This window comes from Aplidium turbinatum, chromosome 14 (genome assembly GCF_918807975.1).
Source record: "Aplidium turbinatum chromosome 14, kaAplTurb1.1, whole genome shotgun sequence".
NCBI classification, from domain to species: domain Eukaryota; kingdom Metazoa; phylum Chordata; class Ascidiacea; order Aplousobranchia; family Polyclinidae; genus Aplidium; species Aplidium turbinatum.
Window position 1 is genome coordinate 9,970,765 of NC_137485.1, and position 26,310 is coordinate 9,997,074.

At 38.9% G+C, this 26,310-nt stretch overlaps 1 protein-coding gene across 1 annotated transcript; it reads right to left on the reverse strand.

Moving 5' to 3' along the window:
* Positions 1-1,836: 1,836 nt before the first annotated feature.
* LOC145783515 (uncharacterized) lies at positions 1,837-24,608 on the reverse strand. The gene is made up of 9 exons (XM_082595404.1): positions 24,443-24,608; positions 21,638-21,746; positions 13,391-13,547; positions 12,224-12,392; positions 11,677-11,783; positions 10,687-10,752; positions 8,407-8,659; positions 6,279-6,356; positions 1,837-5,375 (listed from the first exon to the last, which is right to left on the reverse strand). The coding sequence occupies exons 1-9, from the start codon at positions 24,570-24,572 to the stop codon at positions 4,882-4,884; spliced, it is 1,563 nt and encodes a 520-aa protein (XP_082451530.1). The 5' UTR covers positions 24,573-24,608; the 3' UTR covers positions 1,837-4,881.
* Between the last annotated feature and the right edge of the window lie 1,702 nt (positions 24,609-26,310).

Genomic DNA, 26,310 nt, shown 5'->3' on the forward strand with positions numbered 1-26,310 from the left:
CTGTAACTGTAGCCCAAATTCAGTAACAGATTTCACCACTAAGTGTCAGAAGTCTTTCCTTTTAATGTTGTCGTGTAGTTGTAAGGCAGCAGCCTATCATGAGTTGTAATCGGAGGCGTAGCTAGCACAAAATTTCCAGGGGAGCAAATGAGTATTATTGCACAATAGTGAGTCCGTTGGTCAAAGCCTTCTTTAATACAATTTTTATTTCTGCAGCTTACGAATCTGTTAATCAGTTGCATAGACAAAATTATTACAGGGAGGATTGCCTCTCTTGACTTAGTTGACCAGCCTATCTAGCATGCATATGGTTTGGTGTTTGAATCTTTATCCTCGAACTGACAAAGCCTTTGAAGGTTATTCCTGGTAGTTTCACATAGCCTACTTGTAGAGGCTTTTGACGCAGGGCCGGTTATCGAGATTGACAGGGTGAAGTTTCCGATTGTTGAAATGTTGTTGCCGGGGAGTTGTTCCATCCACTATAGGTGCCGCTGAACGGAGAGCAATTCCGGAAATGCCTTGCTCAAGGGCACACCAGCGCCGCGTGTTTTTGAGGCGGGCGCTTAACTATATGCCACTCTTCTTTACGTTTTATTTCTCTATGGTTCAACAAAGCAAACTCTCTACCAAAGCTTTATCTTCTTTATCACAATTATGTTGTAAATGCTCAAAGGGCTAATAATTCCACTCACAATACTGGTTCTCAAATGTAGTCGGCTATTTTCAAATTTGTCGTTTTTGCAAAATAATTTGCAAACATTCTCTACTCCAGGGGCCCGCAAATAGTAGGTCGCGAGATCATCTACTCTAGGTCACAAAACAGTTTAAACTTACTATAAATATAACTTGTTTGGCAAAAATAAATGCAAAGTACTTTGCGCAAAATTATATGCTTCTGAAACATGTGGGTCGCAAAAATTTAGAACGATAGGTTTTTGGGTAGCCCCAACAAGTATTTACAGACTCCTGCTCTACTCAACAATACAGTTTACACCACTACCGCCAACATGCGGAGTTTCAATAACACTTTGTCAGAGGTCACAAATTTTGAGCCGTATTGTAGCAAGAGCGCGCTAGTTTCAAAGTAGCAGATGTCCACCTCTGCCTGCGATGAAACACTATCTATGTTAGTCATAGCCTACCTTTTTAGCCGTGAAACTTTTCTCTGCAAGAATGAATCTGATTACTGGTCTCTTCAAAGAGAAGATCAATCCCAGTCAGCAAATCATTCCGTTTTTCTATTGTTTTTTGAATCTTTTTTCTCGGACTGACAAAGTTTTTGATAGGTTATTTCTGGCGATGTTGCATACTTCAAGACTGTAGAGGATTTATTTAAACCACTGACGCAAGGCAGGTTACCGAGATTGGCAGAGGGCAATTTCCCCTAGTTGCTGTTGTCTGTGAGCTATTCCATCCACTAGGTGCCGCTGAATGGAGAGCAGTCCTGAAATGCGTTGCTCAAGTGCACGCCTTGAGAGGCGATCCAGCGCCGTTTGATCTCGAGTCGGACGCTCAACATCTCAAGACATTGGATCAACGAAAAAGAGATTGATTTGTAAATTGAGATTAACATTCAAAAGTAGAAGCTCTTGGTTTTATCACAACCAATGAGAAGCAACCCAAACAGCCACTTTATCTGGCTCAGATCTTCACCAGGTCGGGTACGGATCTGACCAGATAAAGTGGCTGTCTGGGAAGCCGGTCCTAGCATTCAGGCTGAACCACTCGGGACTGTGGTATTGAGAGTTAAGCGACGTCCAATGTGGAGACCAGGTGTTTCTAAACACAGCTTTATCACGCACCATCGCGCTGTTTGCAGAAAAAAACAGCTTCCAAACAGTTAAATGACTTTCTGTGTTAAGTTCAATGAATAAACATTGTAGGTTGTTTGGCAACCACTTATATTCTACCAGTTCAGACCAGGCGGCTATTTAGTACTTTATACATTGCTTCAACGACTACAGATGTTAAACAAGTAGAAAAAGGACATTTGTTGGTTGCAAGAGTAAATTGTTTCAGCGTCATTCCTGGATGGATGACAATAACGAAAAATGCGCAAAGCAAAACGAAAATACAGTACATTTGTGTTTAGTTCACCCACTCAGAAGCTCACGCATGCGTCCGCCAGCAAAATTCGTCTATTTTGCATCGATTCAACGTTTGCAAATCCTTGAAACAATCAAATGCAAAAAAGCGGGAGCTAACCAACAACCGTTCCACTTGTGGAAAGATTAATTCGTGCTCTTCAATTTTGCAATTTCTATTATAATTTAAACGCCAACTAACGCATGTTTGACGTCCCAGCAGTGAAATTAACAACACAATTCGCAATAAGCTGTTAGCAAATTAATTCACATTCAGCAGGAAAAACGGCGGTCAAAATTTCAACGTCAAGCGATGTAACAAAGATGCAAGAATAAAAAGTACCGTGGTGATGTAAATCGTAACAAATTACGTCTCGCTTCGAATATCGCATCCCAGACAGCAAACCAATCGTTTTTTACATTGATGCAACGTCTGCAGATGTTGAATTAATGTAAAAAATGGTTGATTTGCTGTCTGGGATACAGCAAATCCTGTCCTTCTGTCCATTGATCCAACGTCTGCAGACGTTGGATGGAAAATGATAAACTGACAATTGTTTGTCTGGGGAGTTGCATTCATCTCGTTGATGGCAACTTCTAATTTCACAAACAAATAATAAATAGAATGAAAGCAGCAGGATTTTGTTCACTGACCATTCAGTCTCCAAATAAAAAAAGCTGATTTATTGCCTGGATATTAGCCTAGTGCTAGACTGGCTTAGAATTTTAAAAACGAATTTGTTTGGCCGAAACAAACTTTTTCAGAAAAAAACAAAAACGAAACAAAATTACGACAAAGAAATGTTGAAATTCTACATTTTGGAATAACCTGAATTTAACTCTTGACCATGTCATGCTAAAAACCTTAAAACGATTTTGATTGGATTCTTTATTGTGCAAAGCGTTGAGAAAAGTCAAAGTAATACAGCAAAGTGAAACGAACCACAAAACATGAAACAACGCACGGTAAGCTTGCCTGCCTGCTCTAGAGCGACAATAAGCTTGCCTGCTCTAGAGCGACAATAAATAAACCGTAAGATTACAATTATTAATTAATATTCTGAAATTGAAACTTCGAAATTCAACGGTTTGGTTAAGTTGAGATCACCAACAAAAAACCATCCAGATTGTAAAACGAATTTTGGTAGCTGAGGAACCATTTACAGTACAGAGCAATCGTGACGGAAACAATTGCGACTACAAATAAAAAGGCGGAATAAAAGCAGAAAATTTGATCGCACAAAGTTTTGATTCTCATTGGCTTTCAATTGCGAATTTAGGATTAAAAAATCTGTTCCAAGTTTGCATAAGTTTCAGTAGCATTGACAGGTGGGTCCAGGGCGTACTTCTAGACCTTGGCCCGGAACCTTTCCAAGAGGCCCGGAAATATGAAAAAACCCAGAGGGTATTCTACGCAGTGGATACAATGCGTTTTTCTTCTAAATGTCTTGATATGGGGCCCAAAGATCCCATTGGTACCAGGCCCAAGATAACCCTGATAATTCTGATGTAAAGTTAAAAATCTATAAGTCTCTGAGCAAAGGTCGTGCAAGATCACGTCTTCGTTGAATCCATATTTCGCCACAGCATTTCGATCCACGCTGTTCATTTCGATATATAGATATTAGAGCCGACATATTGCTCAAGTGTGTCTCCGATCGGACAATCAGTCCCTTTCGACATTGATTTAACGTCTTCAGACGTTGAATAAGATAAAAAAATAATGTAAACAAGTTAATATTCAAAAACGATTTCAGTTATTGCTCCAGGCCCAATAAGCGAAAGACAAATACATGCAGCTTATCAAATACCATTCGTAATATTTCCCGATTTCGTCCTTGCTACACACTACACAGCTCTTAATTGATACTTCGACGACTGAGTAAAATCCGTCGTTTTTACATTGATTTAACGTCAGCAGACGTTGAATCAATGTGAAAATGACGTATTTTGCTGCCTGAGCAATCCCCATATGTTGACGTGTTCTAGATCACGAGTTCATTTATTGATGCTTACAAAAACATAATGAAAAGAATAGCCACATTCAAGTTCCCCAGCCTCTTAAGTACTTGCTTTCTATACTTATAAAAACAACCTGCTGAGTAGGTTTACATTGGCCTTTATTGGAAAAACTCGGGAAGAGCTTTATTATTTCTTAGAGTCTTTATATTATGTAAATATAGCGCACTTCCACGTTGATGCAACATTCACAACGGATTCGGAATTTGTTTCTTATGCAAAGCTAAAGCAATAATAGCAGACAACTATGTAAAACTGCGATCAAGTGTCTTCACGCACGTTCGCTTACGCATGCATGTTCCTCACGCACGCACACGTTCTTTTACACAATTGCGTCGCAAAAAACTTACAATTCAAAACGAAGAAAAAATTAAAAAGAATTTGGCACATAATAAGAAAACGAAGTGACTATATCCAAGGCAATGGTTGCCAGGGTTTCGATTAAAAAACTTTGTTGCGTGTTAAATGTTGCTAAAGTTAGGAATACAGTAGAGTTAAGGGGGCTCTCTGCCAGGGACATCATTTTTTTTTTCAAATGACAAGTTTTAACGTCTTCAAAGTTTTCTTGAATTAAGGCAAAATTCCTTACCTGGCAACACTAATGCCGTAGATGTAGCAATGTCTCAAATAAAAACAAGCAAATCTAAAGTCAACATTCTTTCCAGGCCCTCTCCTTCTTGGACAATGAAAAAATGCAACCCAATCGTGTGATTTTCGTCTTCCGTCTTCAAAAAGATTTCGGGTCGGCACAGAGTGAACATATGACTTTCCGTGAGAATCAATAGGCGCTTCCCGATCGGTTCTTCCTCTTGGAGGTCAAATGTCTTTGCATGTCTTCTTGCAGGTAGAAGTCGCTTGGGGGAGATTCATATTCTTCCTCGACGCGGCTTGACGGCTTTTTGCGTGTGGCACGGCGGCTGGGCTTACGAGAGATGTCAGGTTCACTTCTTGTGCCACGCGCTTTGCGCTTTAAGGGTTTCGGTCGGAAGCTTACTGTTGAGTGGCTGTGGTCACTCGCATCCCCGTGGTCCCTGCTGCTTACTTTTCGGGGCTTCTTGATGGAGTCCTCCGACTCCGAGGATGGTTGGCTCTGAGGATGCTTTTTGATCGTACTTCGGCTGTGAGGTCTCTTGCTGCTAATGTCAGATGCATAATCTCTAGGATGCGGAGTTTCAACGCTGCCATCACTTAAATGATGCAAGTTCTTCTCAGGATGTCTCTGATACGTCGTAGCATCCTCCGGCACATGCGATGAAGGACCGTTTTTCTTCTCTGGAAAGAAAATTTTACTTTCTGAATATGGTATTATGGTAAAATAGGTATAGCCAATAAAGGCAGATAAATATAAGACGGCATTTGACGTTGGAGTGAGATTACTACCAAACCATCAAACAAAAGTCCGTGTTTTACATCAATTTAACGCCTACAGAACGTCTACGTTACACATACGTTAAATCAAAGCAAAAAAATGACTTGCGACCTAAAGAGTTGGAATCTCACTATTTTTCCCACTTTGCTTTAATCATAATCCCGAAAAAAGTCGCTTTAAAAATCTCAAGGTTTGAAAGCAAAAAAAAACTAAAACCTTGAAAATTGTACAGTAATGTACACGGTCTTGTACCTCCCCTCCTCAACCTAGGTAAGATGAAACCGAACCTGCATTCTCAGCTCTCGGAAAATTAAAAGTAAAATCAGAAGCCGTCATAATGATAATACTTTAGATGTATGCTTTTTGTTTTTGTGTCAGTATTCCAAAATCAGACATCTGTTCAGTGTATATCTGCACAACTTCAATATGACCGACTGTGGGATTGAGTGATTAATTCTGGCAGTTTCGTATACTTGTAAACGCTCAGTACCACGGACGCATGCCTGGTCAACGAGATATTACTTCCGAGTAAATACGGTCACAGTTCCAAGAAATTCCTTTCGTGGGATTTCCAACCCAACCATAAAATTACCTAGTTGACATTCAACTTTATTGCGTGACAACTTTCACTTTTCAAAAGTGTTAACAGGAAAGAGTTGCAACTCATCAAGATTCAACATTTTCAAACCAAGCATAAGTGAACGTCTCCCAGAAATGAAGAGTATGTACAGACAGCGAGTGTAAAAATCTTTTTGTCCACGCACGCACTTTGTATACAGTACATACAAAGATTTAGATCGACTTACTTCCATTCTTCCGACTACCATGGGTACCGTGATCCCCACTGTCGTAATATCTTTCCTTCATCTCCATGGCTTCTCGACCTGCAAAGTATGTTTTGATTGAATATTAAGTCCATGGCCTAGGGTGTTGCAACTGTTGCATTGGTGAGAGAATCAATAAGACATATAGCTAGCCTATTGATAGGACAACAGGCAAAGTTTGGTCATGGTTTAGTGTAACGCCTCAACAAGCTGTGCCAGAAATTAAGTTGGTTCAAATGCTAACAAGTGAACATTGATTGATAGAAAGCAACTGACTCTTATCTTATTAGCACTAGCTTAATCCCATAAAAATCTTCTCTTTTTAAGGTTACTGTTTGGGTCTGTAAAGGCGACTGAAAAGTCTCAAGACAAGACATTTTCGACCAGCTGACGAGTGACCACTCAGGTCGGATCAAACACAACCTTGCCAGTAAATTGTAGCTAACCAATCCAGCTAGCTGGTAACCACTCAGCTGACAAAATACGTTCTTTTTACATTGATTTCTTGGCAGTGGAGTGTAGTGAGAATTGACAGTGATAGACCAGGGCCATAGACCAGCTTTTCGTGGTACATTGACGTAGACAGACGTAAAATTTCTATAAAAAAAACGAATTTTCCAACTGAGGAGAGGCTTGTTGTCTCAATTTCGTACATATGTCGTCGGGACTACAAACCTTACACTTCGCGGCTGCAATAATGTCGTTCACATGGTCGTAAACAACAAATATTCCGCTACCTCAGGGGTGTACCATTGGTTTTCTTGAAGGGCTCGATTTTGAATGAGTTCAAAATTGAAAAATTAAAAGGAAGTTGATCATTCATACACAATAAACACATAACAAAATTAGCTCAAATATAGTTATTATTCTCTAAAACCTTTCCGCTTGGCTTTTTGCTTGGCATTGAGCACTTTTTGTAGTATTAATAGTATTTATTGTTTAACAAAATTAGGTATAAATTCAGATCAATAAACAATCTTTCAACTGAAACCATGAATCTCCCCATGGGTTCTTTGCTTCCCATGTCTTATACTGTATAGAACACATATCTAACAGTGCCACTAAAAACAGATTTTGTGATGCAATTTCAACGTTAGTTCAGGGCCTTCCTACGTAAGCTTTAAGTTTGGTAGAGTTGACACTGCCATATTCTTTATCTTAGTCAAACAACTTTTATACATTCTTGTCTTGAATAAGATATCGTCTTATCTTCGCATACAAGACAGATATGGTCAGCCACCACCCAAGTAGGTTTAAGTGTAAGTTTTTTTTATGACGACATCGCCATTTGATTTGTGACGTATTGGCTCATTCAAAACCAGGATAGAAAATACAAACAGACATCACATTCATCTATATTTTTATGGCGATTCTGAAAAAGCGACGGATAAGTGGCCGTGGGTATCCGGCGCCTATCTCAGTAAACAAACTTTTAATCTCGCAATGGAACAAAAACTGATGAAATATGGGAGGATGTTTCCAACGCGAAAAAGGATGACATATGAAATAAAGCATAACGGCGACGTTTCTGATGAGAAAATTTTCAAAGTTATCCTGTTCAGTCAAACTACAATTCTTTCCCTTCATCCTTACTAGACGCTGAAAACGATGTAAAAGACGGCTACTTTTGCTGCCAACTAGCTTCTAGTTTTTAGGCACTGGATAGATGTGATGACAAGAGTGAAACTACTTTTGTCACGTGGATGTGAGGTAACAAAGGTTAAAAAACATCACAAGGAAAGCACAAGTTTTCTTATCAAGTACTCTTATCACTTGTCATCAAGCAGTTTCACTGCGGGAAGTAACTCTGTAAGTCACAAACAAGCCTAATATCCACATAGACTCGCGTAAGCCAGCACTGTAGAACACAGAACAGCCCTGAAGTCTTACAGTCAAATGAAAATGCCTTGTTAATGTTTAACAGTTTTCAAAACGCAGAACTCACTTCAAATTGAATATAAGTAAACCAAGCATTATTGTTTTGAAATATTTGGCTAGTAGCCAGCGACAAGTTTTTCTACTTCGTCCTGATGGGCCGCGTAAGAGCTTTTTCGTTTCTGTTGCATTTACGACTTTATTCCACTACTGATGGAAATGAAAGTTTACTTACCAGGTGTCTTTCGGCCATAACTTTCAATGTCAGCGTGACTAGGAGCCGCTTGAGGATTGAGCAGCAACATATTGTGTTCGTAGTTGGGGTTATGCATGCTGTGACCGTAACTGTTGTAGGCTATTCTGGGGTCGATGTAACCGTTTGAAGGGGCCATGTGTGGGTTGTGGGTGTGTGGGTGGGGCTTCTGGGTTTCCCACTCCCTAAACTTGAGGTAACCGAACTGAGACACATAGCGAGAGAAAAATAGAACCTAAAATTAAAAAAATAGGTGATGTATTGACTACTGGATTAGGGAAATACCTAGACAGTTCTCTTTTTTTTACAGTAAATATCACAAGGAAATGAGTGAAAATGCTTTTCAAAATTTTTTAAAAGTAAAGCAGCGTGTTTCTGTGAGACATTTAACAGATTATAACATACTTGTACACAGAAACACGAATAAAATAAACAAACATAAAGTTCACTAACACTTGAAGCAAGAAATCTGGTTACCCAGTTGCTAAGCTTCTGATGACATGAATATATCAGTTGAAAGGTTCACTATTACCTATTGGAGGTTTGAAACAAGACCACTTAAAGAAACCTACCAGGTCACAACCAGACAATCGGTCCTTTTTCGATTAATTCAACGTCTGCAGACTGCAGATGTTGATTCGATGGAGAATGGAAGAATTTTACTCGCTCAAAAACAGTTTTATGTTCTCATGAAAGGAATAAGACAATCCCATGCAGCAAAATCCGTCATTTTTCGATGACGAATTTCGTTGTCTGGGATGTTTTTAAAAACAAAATGCTGTCATGCGTGAAAACACACAAGTTGTAATGTGCCTGCAGGGGATAAAGGAAGATAATAAGCAGGTCTGCCACCATTTAATCAAAAAACTAACTACAGTACTGAAGATACACCAGAAAAACATTATATATGAATTTTTAATTCCATATCAAGCAGAAAATGTGGATTTGAAAAACTATGTTCTCCACACATTGAAATTGATATTTTTCCTTAAGAACTTATGTTAGTTTTGAATGCTTGAAAAGCAATGCCAATTGCCAAAGCATGCCATGACAACCTGATTTTTACATTGGAAAATCACCCAACTCACAAAAGTTGCCTTTTCACATCACTTCAACGTGTCTCGATCTAAATAAGCAGTTTTTGTTTGTTGAGCAGGTGCATCACTGATTAACATGGGCTGCTTTCACAAACGTTGTTTCAACAAAATTTCACAAAATTCAGTAGACATACTGTAACTAGACAAGTCCCACATGTGGCTGTTTCGCGAGATAACACTATGACGTCAGTGACAGGTTCATTACGCACGATAATGTGCAAATGGTTACGGTATGAAAAACGTTTGGGAGTCGCTTCAAATTCAACAAGGATTTTTTTTATGAGAAATCAAACACTGAAACTAACATCCAGTATCTATCTATCTATCTATCTATCTATCTATCTATCTATCTATCTATCTATCTATCTATCTATCTATCTATCTATCTATCTATCTATCTATCTATCTATCTATACGATTTAACGTCGCTTGTTCCCGTATTGCGAGAGTGTAAAGTAGCTATTTTTTCAACGTCGAAACGATGTAATAATGCAACTTTATCTGACCGAATTGTATGTGGTGTTGATTTTTTTTGAATACTTAACTAGAATATTGTAATAAGACTATATATAGACCTTGTGTGACACATGCGATTGACATATGACAGAAAACAGCTATCAATTGTATCCAATATTAAAAGCCGACAAAATAAATCAAAAATTCTGTCAAAAATAATGTTTACTTTCCACATTGAACCAATATCCGACCATAATACTGTAAGTCAACGCAAAACAAACCAATAGACTGAGCTATCAGACACGAAAAGCGGTGTCTCACAGAGACAAGTAAGAACGGTTTTAAAGCTTTCGAAAGAAATCTAAGATCGTAGATCGACTTAGAAGTTTGAACCACCACACCACATACAACTTGAACAAATCTTTAAAGAAAATGTACGAATCGATAGAGATGATAAAAGTATGGGGTAAAAACTTCAGTTGTTGAATCTTTTCAATTCGTTGATAGTCCACGCATTAAAAAAAGAGTGCTTAAAACAATAAAACCTCTCCAGGTTAAACTTTCTTAGTCGTTGATACGATATCAACAATCTGTCTCAATCAGGCTTCCAAGTAAAATCAGCAGTCTTTAATAGCCAGTCATGTCGCAAATACTTTAAGTCCATTGACAAAACTTTGAGAAAGTTTCCAAAAAATATGTAAGAGCTTACCAAGGCTATCAAAGTCATGCATGCTCCAATAAACGAAGTCATGTAGAGACTGTAGATGGGGTAGTACTGGAAAAAGACGAATAAAGAATCACATATGTACGTTAGAATTGTTGAGCAGTTCCAGGCTGTGGGATACCGTATCCAATATATAAATAGCAACATCATAATGAATGTAGTTTATTTTAGTTAAATTTAAGAGCTGGAGGAGAAATTCAGTATGCCGTGACATTACTGTAAATAAGTGATTATGAATAATGGATGTTAGCACTTTCCAATCGCTTGTAAAAGGTTTCAGACAGATCATTGTATGTCCGACTTGGAAAAATAGAATTAGAAAATGGGCATAGAATTAAAAGTAGCACTAAAGACTTTGTGTGATTCACATCTTAGAATTATTTATAATGCGTTTATGAAATAGGACGTGGTATAAACATACTGTGGTAGATTTATCATAAAAGGGCCTCAGTTAGTTGTTAGACATCATTTCGGGAATAAAATTAGCAAGTTTTTACTTTGATTCAACGTCTACAGATGTTGAAGCAATGTAAAAGTGGTTGATCTGCCCGCTCAGAGGGACTTCCAAGCATTCTAATTTTACTTGTTATTCACACATGAATGAAAACGAACAAATACATTCAACAAAAATGTGCTGGATTACAGTTTGCCAATTTCATAAAAAATAACCAGCTAGAAAACAAGTCGTTGTTACATTGGTTTACTTCTAAAAACGCTGAATCAACGTAGAGAGGGCGAATTTTAGCTGGGCTTTTGTGCCGTAAGCTGGATATAATTAGACATCATGACAAACTTATTTGAGGTGAAAAAACAGTTTTTGGAATTCTACCATAATTTATTTACATTAAAAATCCACAGGTATATATTGTTTGAAACGTAATATTGAAAACCTTTTAGCTTATTTTTGTTTACTGAACCAGAGAGATGTAAAAACAATGAAACGCGATCGTTTCGAAGCTGGGTATCAAGTCTTACATTCTCGCAGAAACCTTTCAAATCACCACGCGGGGGATTATATCTTCCGCCAGGTCCGCAGATCATCGCAAAACCTGAATTGTGCGTCTCTTTGAAGAAAACCAATCCTGGGAGATAAATATACAGCTATTGTGGAAAAAATGTGTAAAAAATATAAAGTAAAGTTTGGTACGACAAAGAAACAAGAACATGCATTTAGAAAATTCAATCAACGTATTGTCGGCTATATCAAATATAGTTACTAATACTATTCACCTAAAAACTTCAACAGACTGATTGCCCTTACTGGGGTCATCAGAAGGTTCTTATTTAATTCTATTTGAATAAGGGTGAAACAGTCTGTTGAGGTTTTTAGGTGAATTATGAATGGTTGGTTGCTTTATTTGATATAGTTTGCTCTGCTTGTTTTTTGCTTGGCATTGAACACTTTTTTGTGGTTTATATATGCGCAATGATATTTATTGCTTATCGTTGGCTATAGATGGAGAACCACTGATCAAGAATCAGTATCATTGAAAATAAATTGGCCAAAAAGAACGGCGCTCACCATACTGGACTAAATCAATGCAAATCACTTGAGTAGTGCCGTCGCTCCAGTCTGGATTCTCAAGATCCTGACAACGTTGTATTGTGATCATCCATTCGACAAGAGGAACAACTCCAAAACACACCATCACCAACCACATAAGAGAGAGGAAGCCCAAGTATCCTGTCAACTATGAATTATGCAAAGATGGGATAGTCATGTGTTGATGTTTTTCAAAATGTTGTTTTTGTATTGATTTAACGTTAACTGTGCGAAGTTAATGGAGTTTACGAAGCGGAAAGGCGTAGAGTTACACTTGTGAGGAATGAAATATTAATAGAGAGTGTTACAACCCAGCACCTTCTACTGTAACATTCGAAACACAACGAACGCTATCATATGCGCTTCGATGAAGATAACCTCTAGCCAGCAAGCCTCTTGCAAAGCGACTTTATTGGGCACTCGAGATGAAAGGTCCATCGCCAAATAACGAAATCGATTCTTATTGAATAAGCTACGGTACGAGATTAAATTGCTTTGCAATCGTCAGCGATTAGAATTAAGCTGTTGAATGCCAAGAAGTAGCGTTTGCAACTTAAAAGAGGAGTATTTTCTCAAAAAAAAACAAAACCCAACTCAATCATTAGCAAATGATTGTTCGTCTTTGTGCTGAAGATATCTGCCTAATCGACAAAGCAAATTAAAAGTTGTAAAGAGGAATTCAGACTTTTGTTCAATGAAACGTCGCTGCTCGTCAGGAGATATTGATTATCGTGCTTCTTTATTAAGTCATGGAAAGGTAGGCTTTGCAAGGCAATAGAAGAGCACGGTAAATTGTTTGAAAACAGAGGCATAATTGCCTGGAATTGATGGCTGAACGTGATTATCTTTGAAAAACGGACTGTTTCGAGGGTGGTTTCATTGATATTATTCTGTTTCGCCATCCAAAAATTAGTACCGTTCTTCGTCGCTCTAACATCACGCTAAGTTAAAGCAATGTACAAGAACAACTTTTGTCACAAGAGAACTAGTAGTAACCACAGCAAAACGTTTTCCGGAGTAGCAAGCCCTAACAATGTGAGAGGATGTTCAATCGCAGAGTTCTACAATTTCCCACATGGAAAACCCGAAAGAAAACGTTCCAAAACGTAACGTGAACGTTGCGTTCAAATAGAAAATCAAACATACCCCCGTATTGCAACTCCAAGAAGTTCGAGAACATTTCTTTTCGACAGTTCGATCGTCACGTGATCTCTTGCCCCACATGTTATCAACTAGGATAATCCCACAGCTGATTGTCATCATAATGGTGAGGGCTATCAAATAGTTTTGAACACCTTTGAACCTAAACAGAAACAAAAAATAACAACTGCCATCCAGTAACAAAAATGCTGGTTTAGCGTCTGCATACCATGGTATTACTTATGAAACAGTACCTGAAAAGATAGACAAAAACTTAACAAAATGAGAATTTTAATTGACTTGAGCAAAAACTATCGCAGGCTGAACGTGTTCAAAAAACTTCAAACAAATTTCTATAGCACAAATGTATGATTTAATAATTTGACCCAATAAACTGACCTTTGATTTTAGTACTGCACTAAAGTAAATTTGATGTTTGCGTTGACTAGGTCCATAGCATTCTACTGTTGGTAATTTTCAATGCTTTGCAAAGTCAACGTGCTTAGCTTGAATGTTATTCCTACATCAATCCAACGCCATTGGACGTTGTAAAAGCAATCGATACAAGTAAACAACCATCTATTTTGTTAAATCTGAAAATGCTGCTGTTACTCAAGTCAAGTAGCAGGAAAATTAGTAAAAGCTACTGATGGGGTTGCAACAAGACGTCAAAATAGAGAGCTGACAGAAACAAATTAATATAGCTCAAATTGAGTTGTAACACTACTATAAGTTCAGGAGCAGCGTGATTGGAACGTTTGGTCAATCCAATAAAAACTAAATAGCCCAAATGTAGATACGAAACTCAAGTTCCGGAAACAGTCTAGTATTCAAAAAATTTGCTAAACATGGGTGTAGTATCAACATTTTAGGCTTTTTATTCATAGTTAAGTTCGTTGCAAGACTTTAAGCTGGTGCGAAAGACCGTGTGTTCAACGTTGATCACCACATTCAAGGGCAACCTTTAAAGTCCCTAGGTAATCTTTAGCTAGAGCGAGCACACTACACTACTAACAGGAACACATATTTTTCCTGGCTGGTTTCATAAATATTTCATACAAGATACCACGCCACGCATATTCCAGTTGAAAAAAAATTATTTGAACGTTTATACTAAATGGAACATTTCTTGTATCTTTTCATTGCAGTTAGCATCAGGTGAGTTTGAGTAGTAGAAGCCCAAGAGACCGTGAATCATTTTTTCTGCACATTGATTAAATGTTTGTTGGACTAACCTTCTCGCTGGGATGCAGCTGCTGAAGTAGGTTTTGCATCAACCCAACGTGTTTTAAGTAAAATCATTGAAAGGAAGAGGGAAAATAGACCTTATCGAACAGCGTTAAAACAATCCAATTAATCTAAAGCTCCTGTTTGCGAGGATTTTATTAGCACGATATTTTAATTTCTTTCTACACTACTAATGGGGACGAGTTAATTAAACTCGTAATTTTTGAGACAAAGTCTTTTCTGCGGGGTGGAAAGTCGTTTTTACTTTTGTGATCAATAATAATATAACATTGGGAGAGAAGCAATTTCATAGTATATATCATAAGCATAAAGTAAATAAATTGATTGACAACCAAGAACAGGAATTAGGTTGAATAACATAATTCAAATAATAACAAAATCATAAGAACGAATTCAAACGTTTTTGGCGAAGTAGCCTACAGTGTTTGGCCTTTATCAAATATAATAATCAAGTGCAAAAACTGAAAAAACACACTTATAAATAGCAAGAAGAATAATGAACAGCAAAAAATAAATTAGCTGAGAAAAACCGTTGAACCTGCAATCCTGCATGCAAGCTATCAGTACGATTATGTAGTGAGAATGCAGTGACCACTGACCAGACAACCGTACAGTCAAAATTATAACCGTGAAATGGCATACATGAGCTAACGCATCGAAATGAGAAAGATCAACTATGTTCAATCTCTAGTAACCACTATGATGACAGGTGCTGCTTGTATGTAAAAGATCTGTAGCTTTTGAGTAGGCGTGACATTGCTTGGCGTTATAATCGTTAGCAAATATCTTTTTGAAATCTCGTTTGCACAGCCGAAATGGTGCGTTTATTTGCTGTGGGCGTCGTAGCGTACGGTTGCACGTCCTGTCGTAACTCGTTTCGTAACCACGATTTCTGCTGATCCAGGGAATTCACAGAACTCTCTGCTGTTGCAACAACGATTTCACCACAGGAAAAAAGCTGGTATTAGGATTAAACCTGAGCGGAATGGCCCGTTTCGGCGAGTCCGATTCGGCGAGTCCGATTCGACTAGTCCGATTCGGCGAGTTCCCTATTCGGCGAGAGCCTTTTTCGGCGAGTGCCCTATTCGGCGAGTTTTTGAAATTTTTAAAAGGAAATTATCGGGTACCGTAGCCTAATTGCAATTGCCGTTTTTACATCGTTTTAACGTCGCTAAACGTTGAAATCGTGCAGAAAGGAATAAAAATAAAATGTTTGAACTATTAAATTAAAATTCGTCATGTCAGTTCAGTTATTTTTATTTTTGACCATCATATCAAAAACAATACACGTCAACATAGCAAAGGTAAAAGCGACAAAACACGAACGTTAAAACGTGCTTGAATTCGTCATGTCAGTTCAGTTATTTTTATTTTTGACCATCATATCAAAAACAATACACGTCAACATAGCAAAGGTAGAAGCGACAAAACGCGAACGTTAAAACGTGCTTGAATTCGTCATGTCAGTTCAGTTGTTTATCTTTCTGATCATGATATCAAAAACAATTCACGTCAACATAGCAAAGGTGTAGAAAAAGGTAAAAGCGACAAAACGCGAACGTTAAAACGTGCTTGTGACCGAAGTAAGTTATTGAGTTGAAAGAAATTTGGCAAGGTTGTATCACCTTCAGAAAAATTTAAGATATGAAGGAAAAATAAAACATAGAATATGTTACAAAAAAAATAATGTTTATATATGTCTATAAGTTAGTACTTTTGAATAGTTAAAATCATAGGCGCCTAACTATTTTTTTGGCCGTGGGGGCGAAAGCGTGTTTCATCAGCAGCAACGTAAATTCAGCGAAATGTCACGCAGATGGATGACGTAATTATGTCGCCACACTAGGATTGCTTTTATTGCCACACTCGGAGTTATCGCTACGTTCGACCTACCGTTAGTTATTATAAACAAAGCTCGACCAAAACACATGCTATGCGTCTGCGTTGGCTAGCGGTTGACGGACTGCGATTCTTTAAGCTAAGCGCAACATAAAGTTTAGCAACAAACTAGATTTATTAGCATGAAACAAGAGACGAAAAGGTTTACTAAAAGGTATACTGTAAATGGAATGAAAATTACTAACTTGATCATATGCTTGAAAATATACCTGTTGAAAGCAAAATCATTCATGTTTACAGCAATTCAACAGCACGTCACCTTTAATAAATTTAAAAGTTGCTGACATCCGTAAACAGCCCTTGAAAAATAGTTACAGAGAGACGTTTGATTAAGTTTTTGACTTGACATTGCTCCCTTTTCACTACAATATCGCAACTTATGGCTGAGGCTGACCAGCTTTCAAGTTTCAATTCGCTGTAATACGCCCGTTTTCGTGTTGCAGATGAAACAAAAGATGCGCATATTCCCCGCCTTTGAGCGGGTGTCTGCGGATTGAAGTGCGGATCTGCGGATTGAAGTCACTGCGCAAAAAACTATCTACACGCGTCGCACTTTTGAGGCGATTGGCGGGTTCCGGCTGGGGAGCTGGTGCTAAAACTCTTCGTACAGCTACCCTAGCCCTTGTTCATTCCACCGCTGAGTACTGCGCGCCGGTCTGGTGTCGTAGTTCTCACACCCACCAGATTGATACCGCCATTAACGACGCACTGCGTACTGTGACTGGATGCCTGCGTCCCACTCCAACGGACTGCCTACCCATCCTAGCAGGCATCCAACCCGCTGAGCTACGCCGTAAAGGAGCCACGATTTCTCTCGCTCGCCGCGCTTTGGACCCCGACCATCTCCTCCATGCAACACTCAAGAGACCACCACCTATAAAGCAGCGCTTGAAATCAAGACGCCCCTTTGTGCCTGCCGCACAACAACTCCTTAAGAACGCAGAAGAACTTAGTTTAAGTGCGGCACACTGGACGAACCACATGTGGAACACGGAGTGGCAAAATCACACCTCCACGCTCCGTGACTTCATACCCAACGCCGATCCCCGTCCACCAGGGATGTCCCTCGCAAGGCTTGCGTGGGTCAGGCTTAACCGCCTGCGAACTGGCGTCGGCCGCTTTCGTTCGGACATGCACAAATGGGGCCTGGCTCCTTCATCAGAATGCGAGTGTGGTGCCACGGAACAGACCGCAGACCATGTCATCCACCACTGCCTAACCCACCGGCCTCCACACGGTGCGCATGGTCTGAGAATCCTGGACGACGAGACTGCCGAGTGGCTGAAGATTTCCTGCCCTCCAATCTAGCCTGGAAAGATCGCTCATACGCCATCATCATCATCGGGTTTCTATGGCAACGGACGTGTGTGCGCCATGCAGTTTGCGCGAGTCCGTTGTTGTATTGATTATGCCGCTTGTGCGACTGTGGGCAGTGCGGTTTGTACCAGCCCTTGTTACGTTGGTTAGTGGTAACCTCGGGCCGAGACTTCAAGTTCATTTTCACAGCAACCGATTCACTGCCGCGACAATTCTCTGCAGAGGTTTCAACTTTTCAAAGCGACAGCGAGGCTGTTTGCAAGCGCATTAAGTTAAACGCACGCTGCGTCAACGTAGCAAATTATGTTGTTTTTGGGTGCATTCAACATCTGATGACATTGAATCGACGCTAAATGGTAGATTTTTGCTATGTCACAGGCAGCAAAATCAGTCATTTTTACATTGATTCAACGTCTGCAGACGTTAAATCAACGTAAAAGTGATAGATTTTTTTTGTCTGGAGTGGGATTGTAGCATCGCTACTCGTTCTAGTGATTATTTACTGCGAAGCTGTTGCGGTTTGCATTTAAAAATGTTTTCCTGCTGCCGATCGCTAGTTCATCTATTGTTTTATGTATCAATGCAGCATAAAAAGTTGCTCCCACGCGGAAATGTGCGTGGGGGCCTGGCCCCCACGGCTTAGGCGCCTATGGGTAAAATGATTAGTTTGGATCAACAAATGTGTGACCTACACTCTTACAGCTTAGATTGAAAGGAAATTATCGGGTAGGCTACCGTAGCCTAGTTATCCCGACCAGCAAAAATTTGTTCCAAGAACCCAGTTAGCCTAACAGTTCATTTTTACATTGTAGTAACAGAATGAAAAGGCTAACCAAATGTGTGGCCTATCGTTTTAACGTCGCTAAACGTTGAAATCGTGTAGAAAAGGGTGCTTTTGCTGACTAGGATACTTTAAAACTGAGAAACATTCACAGAAGCCCTACGATACGTTGCATTTTTAAGATAATGTATTCAGACGTTGATTCAATGTACAAATGAAATGTTATGCTAAATGGGTTCTTGGAACAAATCGTAGGGCTTCTGTGAATGTTTCTCAGTTTCAAAGTATCCTAGTCAGCAAAAGCTCCCTTTTCTACACGATTTCAACGTTTAGCGACGTTAACACGATAGGCCACACATTTGTTTAGCCTTTTCATTCTGTTACTACAATGTAAAAATGAACTGTGTTCTTGGAACAATTTTTTGCTGGTTGGGATAACTAGGCTACGGTACCCGATAATTTTCTTTCAATCCAAGCTGTAGGCCTCACATTTGTTGGTCTAAACTAATCATTTTAACTATTCAAAAGTACTAACTTAGTTATAGACATAAACATGATCTATTTTTTTTTTTGTAACATTTTCTTTGTTTTATTTTTCCTTCATATCTTAATTTTTTCTGAAAGTGTTGCGACCGTGCCAAATTTCTTTCAACTGAATAACTTACTTCGGTCACAAGCACGTTTTAACGTTCGTGTTTTGTCGCTTTTACCTTTTTCTACACCTTTGCTATGTTGACGTGTATTGTTTTTGATATCATGATCAGAAAGAAAAACAACTGAACTGACATGACGAATTTAAGCACGTTTTAACGTTCGCGTTTTGTCGCTTCTACCTTTGCTATGTTGACGTGTATTGTTTTTCATATGATGGTCAGAAATAAAAACAACTGAACTGACATGACGAATTTTAATTTAATAGTTCAAACATTTTATTTTTATTCCTTTCTGCACGATTTCAACGTTTAGCGACGTTAAAACGATGTAAAAACGGCAATTATAATTAGGCTACGTACCCGATAATTTCCTTTCAAAAATTTCAAAAACTCGCCGAATAGGGCACTCGCCGAAAAGGGCTCTCGCCGAATAGGGAACTCGCCGAATCGGACTAGTCGAATCGGACTCGCCGAATCGGACTCGCCGAATAGTAGCAGACCCAAACCTGAGAGGTCGTCTGTGTAGCAATTATATCAGTCCCAATATGTCAAAACGATTTCCGATAAAAGGAAGATCCTAGTTCGTTTAATTCAAAGAAGCAAAAAGTTTTCTTCTATTGTTTAAAGCTTTAAAAACAATTTGATAAATGATCGTTTGCAATCAAATCACCACCTAACGTTTTTATTTGAACTTTTGAAAGCGCCGAGACTATACAAAAGGTATTTGTTGTTAATCTTTGTTTGCCAAACAAAAGCCTCGAAGTGATTCTGATTACAGTCATCCTGTTAAGTAGACACATTATCTCATGTACACAACAAACCGTTGATTGGTTCATTGCCCACAGATGAAGTATTTGTGTTTTCGCTTAAAAACACGTTTCATGACAAGCAGTACAAGCTTTCAGAATGAGCGTAAAATCAAGTTCGAATTTCTCGAACTTTGATCCTTTTGCCACTTTTTGCAAGCATTAAAAGTTTGAGAAAGTCTTTCCTATCTCCCTGATGATCTCTTTAAGGTCTGTCCATAAAATTTCTTAAAAACGACTGCGCAGATTAAATGAGAGTAAAAATCGATACATTGTGTATGTTGCTTCTGAATATTGTAGCATGACATGTAAAGCTGCAAAAACTGTTCCTTACAGTCACATCATCTACAAATTATTCCTCGAATAGCCTTCGGGATTGAGATTGAGCTGCTTTTAATCAAATAACTTTAAAAGCAACGTTCAACAAGGTGTGGAAACAAAACGTGACTTAGAGGCCAAATGTTACTCGCATATCGTAGATAAAACCACCTATCGAAGTGTCGGTGTGATGACGAGTTAAAGCGTCTGTTTGTAAAAGCTCATCCATGTTGTTATGCTGATTATGTAATAAGCGACGCAAAGAGATGGAACTTTTTACCAGTCTTTGTTGGCGTGATTTCTGATTACATACGCTACGCGTATTTGTAATCTGTAGGTCGCTGAACTTCTCGAAACATTTCTGATATTAAGTAAATAGTAAATTGAGTAAACGTTTCGCCGGCAGACTTGCGTAGCAGTTTGAGCGTTAGGGTTTGGGAGGTAGTCTTTTGATGACGTGGATTCGATTCCCACCCCTTCCACTGTGACGTTTGGCTTCGATCACCGCAAGCCCGCGCGAGAAACTAAATTAGTCTCGCGCTTGCCTTCAGATGGTCTCACATTTTTTGTAAGTTACACGTTTCATTTTTTGACTACGTTGAGCAAACTTCATTAGTTTTGTCGAGATAGAGTTGGTCGTTTTCTTTGTTTGTCACAAAGTTGGAAAAAAAAGGAAGAAATAAAACAAAAGTTGCACGATAGTTTCTTTTTAGTGGCATAGCGTGGCATACTGCAAGTCCAGAGGTTTTTGTCCACATATGAAGTTACTTCACTGTGAACGCGTGGAGGTGTAGGGCGGATGCTGCCGAAGTGTTCTTTTAGTTTGCGAACGAATTGGTGAGTATCCACAATCTGATTCGGGGATTCCCTAAATTCTTGAGGCAACTTCAGTGTTTCACCATAAACAAGTTCTGCAGGTGAGCATTCTAATTCTTTCTTCACTCGCGCACACCACTCCTTTTTTTCTTTAATTACAAAACAAAGTTTAAAGCAAAAATCAACTCTCTGGCTGAGTGCTAGAAGGGTCACAGTGCTAGTCAGCTGGTTCATAGGGAAAATTGTGGTACGTTTAAAGCGTCCCCCGGTCAAAACACTTCATATGCTGCAGTGACCTATAGATTACAAATATCGGTACGCATAGGCATAGCATACGGTACGTATTTGCCCAATCAACAGAAACAAAACATAAACGCTCAATTGTAGAAAGATGAAACTGCACAAACAAACTTACACTTGAGGAACAAGGTTTCCGCGATTGTCCGAGTTGACAGGAGCCCACTCACCAGTTTTGGGGTGGACAAAATACTGGGGAGGTTGATCCAGAGCAGGGTTTCCACTGTCTAAAAATGAAAGCGATTTAAACCAAACGTTTTTAAAAATAAACAAATGCGAAAAACGAAGTAAAATTTTCCACTTAGCACGATTCATTAATGGAATGTCTTAGTAAACACGTACAAAAGTCAATTTAGTCGTATCAGAAGATGCAGAATCAACCATTCGGCAACACTGATCACCAACATACAAACTAGCAAGAAAAAGAGCTACAATTCCTGGGTAAAGGCGCAGCTCTTTCAAGCTTTCAAGGGTAAAGGCGCAGCTCTTTGCTAATAAACTTTAGCCTTGCTTTTAGTGGGTTAAGCCTCTATAGCAAGGGGGGCTTATATCAAACTGTTCAATGAAACAAGACCACAAATATGTTGTTGACAAAATGTTCACATCCGAGATAAACAATATTATTACAAAAGTATTGTGCATATCAGTGGACAGTACTAATAGTATTAGCTCCAGTACTGTGCACTAAATGAAAAGTAGCCTACTGAATTGGTAATATATGAGCAGATCTGCAAAACCACTGTCCCTAGCGCTAGCAGTAGCTACAAAACACAGAGCGATCAAAAATCAACTCACTATATTATCTCACTTAAAGACAGCAAAAAGGGCGAGATATTAAAAAAAGGTTCAGTTTATGGCTTGAATATAATATAATATGGATGCAGTAAAAGGTTTAAATCACCGGCGCCGAGTCCCGGGCGGGCGGGCGGGCCGCGCCCGCCGGACATTTCAGGAATTAAAAAAAAAATTAATGCAATTTAAGTCCCAAAATTTCTGTAACCATCTGCCACCTTCTGATCCTAGCCTACTTACCTTATTCGCAGGGTTTTGTCGCCATATGATAGCCCCTACTAGACCTATTAATTAAGCTATTAGTTTTCGTCAATTATTGCCATTGTAACATTCATGCAACGTTAAACAACGTTGATTCGCCATTAAGCGAGCAAAAGTGTCCGGCCGCGCCGTTTGTCTCCACTCTGCCACTCGTAGCCCAGTGCTATAAATTAAATAAATTGCGCAAACATGCGAGGAACTTCATTTGCGCAAAAGTCTGACCTCAATTTCCACTGCTTTTACATCGTTTTAACATCGCCAGATGTTTTATCGTTGTAAAAACTGTAGCATTGTTCTTCAAAGGAGTAATTTTCTCTCAAAAGACGTTATCAATTAACTCTGCTGCCAAAATGCTCTATTTTGTCATCTCAATCATCACAGTTGCGTCTGTTACGTCACTGATAAGAAATGTGCACACCTGTTGGTTTGGCTGGATGAAACCGTTGGTTGTCATTAGTTGCAATTCAGCTCCTTCGTTATATAACTGTTCTAATTGTAGATTCAATGTAAGCTCGGTTCAATAGCGCAGTTTATCGCTAAATGGCTTCTCGGGAGCTGAATTGTCGTGAAATCGCTTCTGCGTTGCATTACAGCATCTTGTTTCTTATCTGTGCGCCCGCTAGGAGCGACAAACCCACCGATGTATCGTGTGTGTGTTATCGTGTTGTATCAATAATAGTAATGTAATTATGGAACTAGTACAGTATTGCAGTTTTCGTCCCGCAACCCGCACGGCGCACATACCAATCACAAAAAATATGCGGAACTGAATTACCAGGACCAGACGTTGTTGCGTACCAATTACATTTATTATTCTAGTCGGCAGCCGTGGCCGAGTGGTTAGCGCGTTGGGCTCGCAGTCGAGAGCCTGCATGTTCGACTCCAGCCACCCGCACTTGCTGTTGTTTCTCTGGGCAAGAAACTTTACGATAATTGCCTCTACCTAGTGATCGATGTCGAATAATGGGTAGTACCAAATTCACGTCATAAGTAGAGTAGACAACCGGAAACAGACATTGCCGTCGGCTGCAGCGTGGGTCAGGTGTATGTCGGAAGGCGTACACCGATGCACAGCGCTCAAGTCCGCTTTCCCGCAATGCAGGATAAAGATAAACAAACAAAGATAAACAAACAAACAAACCATTACTTGTTTCCAAATCGTGTTAGAGGAGACATATACTTAAATGTAAAACTAGGCTAGCCCAACAACCTCGCAAAATCGCCCTTTTGAAAAACACACAAAATAACCTTCATGATGTGACAGCGTGTTCGCCCGCCCAGCTATTTTGAAAACTCGGCGCCTATGGTTTAAATACATCGTCGATCTTGGATGGATGCAACATACAAAAGTAGTAAGATATGATTCTTTAAAGAAAATCTACTTAATCTTCTACCCAGTAAAACCCAAGTTTATTGCAGTTTTGTGTGGATTTTTTCTTTGAACTTGATGGATGAATTATACACCAACACAAAAAGATACAAAAAATTAAAAAAACCATGGCAATTTATGTGGATTCTACTGTATATACAATACATATAAGCTAACCATAAATTTCGTTGTAAGTTAGATTTCTTTGTTCCACTTGCTATTTGGAAGACAAACAAGAAAATTAAGCACAGGAAGAAAGTAATGAAAAAAAGAACTGAAGCAAAACCTGGTACCCGTTTGTCGCTTCTGTAACCAGGTTGAAATACCATCTCCCAAAACATCAAACAACTGTGACGGTGACCTCAATTTAATAAACGTCCAGAGAACATTAAAGTAGAAAGTGTGCAATCACTATTTACGCTCAGCATGTCTGGCAAGCAATAAAGATAGTACTATATCAAAACATTTTGCAAAAAAATTTACTGCTAGCGTTCAAATTACCTTTGACAGGCCCATAACTCTCGAAAAGTTCTAACGTTCCATCAAGTGCAAGCCAGCCTGCAATGATGTACATGCAACTACCAGCTACAGTAAATACGGTTAAGAATAGCACAGTATTACTGAACAGCATGATGGAGATTTTCACAAGTCTTTGTGATACAATGTCTTCAATTCTGAAAAAAAAACACGTAAAACGACTGCGCTTTTGTGGTCAAAGTGCATAGCTGGTACAGTGCTATTGCACATTGATTACGGTAAATAAGTTCATTTGATTAGTCAACAATCTACATTGTGACAGCAAAGTCAGAACAAAGCATCTTTGTGGTCCTCTCCAGCGGAGTAGAACGTCTGCAACCACAAAGCTTTCCGACAACTTCACTCCTTGTCCTTTTTTAAAACATTCTGTTTCCTAAACTTTGTATTTGGTATTTGACCTGAAAATCAAGTCTTTATCTTTCCCTGTTCTTTCTATATCAACCTAATTTCTAGTCATATGTGTTTATTCATCAAAGACTCAATTAGACCAACACATTTCAGTCACTTCAGTGTAAAATAACTAGATATTAGAAGTTTTAGAACAGTAGCCTACGAAGGCTACTGCTGTTGCTAACCAATCATCTTAGCGTCTCTGACAAAGCCGCAACAAAACAGCCATACCAAGTTATTTCATTTCTACCAACAACATAGAGCAAACCTATGTATCTATTATTAACTTGTCATACTTGTGCTGGCGTTGAATTAACACATCCTAACCTTTCTATCTTTTCTACAGCAGCGCTGTTCAATAGACCGTATCTATTCAAATACCTCGTCTTGATATCGGGTCATTGTGTGGACAAAACAATCTCAGGCGAGACGGATACAGAAACTAGAACATTTATTCATTCGTTTCAGCCGCCACCTGTCAGAACACAGCTAATTGAGAAGAACTGAATTTTTTTTAAGTTTGTTGTGAACGAACAAACAAGGTACTTGACTGCTTGAAGTATTGTGACTGTAAAGCTTGTTTATTGCTGTCACAATGAAGGCTGCTGTCCAAGATTACAAGATTTCACGCAGAAAACTGAATAAGACTGTTCATCAGGCATCTAATTTGAAAGCACGGCAGTCTACGTCCTTCTGATGACAAAATCTGATGCAAGAAGAAAACTAGAATGTTTTTTTAAATTTCACGCACAACAAGAATCCGCGTTTCATTCAAAAATAAACTTAATCTTCACTAAAAAAACTTCTGATTGGTCGGAGAGAAAGCTCTCGAGCGCTACAGTAGGCTACCAATCTACGTACAGCCATATGGTACAGCCTACTATTTCTTTGCAACAACTAACAATGCTAAATTTCAACGTAGGCTACAGCCTACAGCCGCTGACTGACTGGGATTTGACGATGACTGTGAAGTGCGAACAAACTCGTTCATGCTTCAAATCACTCAGAGTCAGCGAGCGTATCGGCCTGACAAAGTGCATCTCTCGCTTATGTTTTTACTCTTTAGTGTCATCTACTGCTTTGTTTGAATGGTTATGATTGCATAACAAGGTTGTCAAATGATCCTGGAGAAACTCAGACAATAATCTAACATTCGAAAATTTTAGGAAAAATGTTTTATTCATAATCCAACATTTAACTCATAACACAGAAAATTAAACGTTGGTAGCGTACAAATTAATGTCCGAATAATTTGTTAGCCGTCAGACACAACATATAAAATTAGTCCATTTTTATTTCGTTGTTTTTCATTGTTATTTCGTTGTTGTTGTTCGTTATTTGTGCATTTGCAGTTTGTGTATTATTTTGTTGTTTTGGATATGGACAGCTTTGTCTGATGCAAATAAATATTATTCTTATTATTATTGCTTTGTTCAAATTTC

Excerpts from the sequence above, each read along its gene's own strand:
- LOC145783515 (XM_082595404.1), bottom strand. The coding sequence starts at position 24,572 with ATGCTGTTCAGTAATACTGTGCTATTCTTAACCGTATTTACTGTAGCT. Across the intron at positions 13,548-21,637 it reads GGAAACCTTGTTCCTCAAGT|GTTCAAAGGTGTTCAAAACT; the intron begins GTAAGTTTGTTT and ends GTTTCTGTTTAG. Across the intron at positions 5,376-6,278 it reads TGGTAGTCGGAAGAATGGAA|AGAAGAAAAACGGTCCTTCA; the intron begins GTAAGTCGATCT and ends TTTTCTTTCCAG.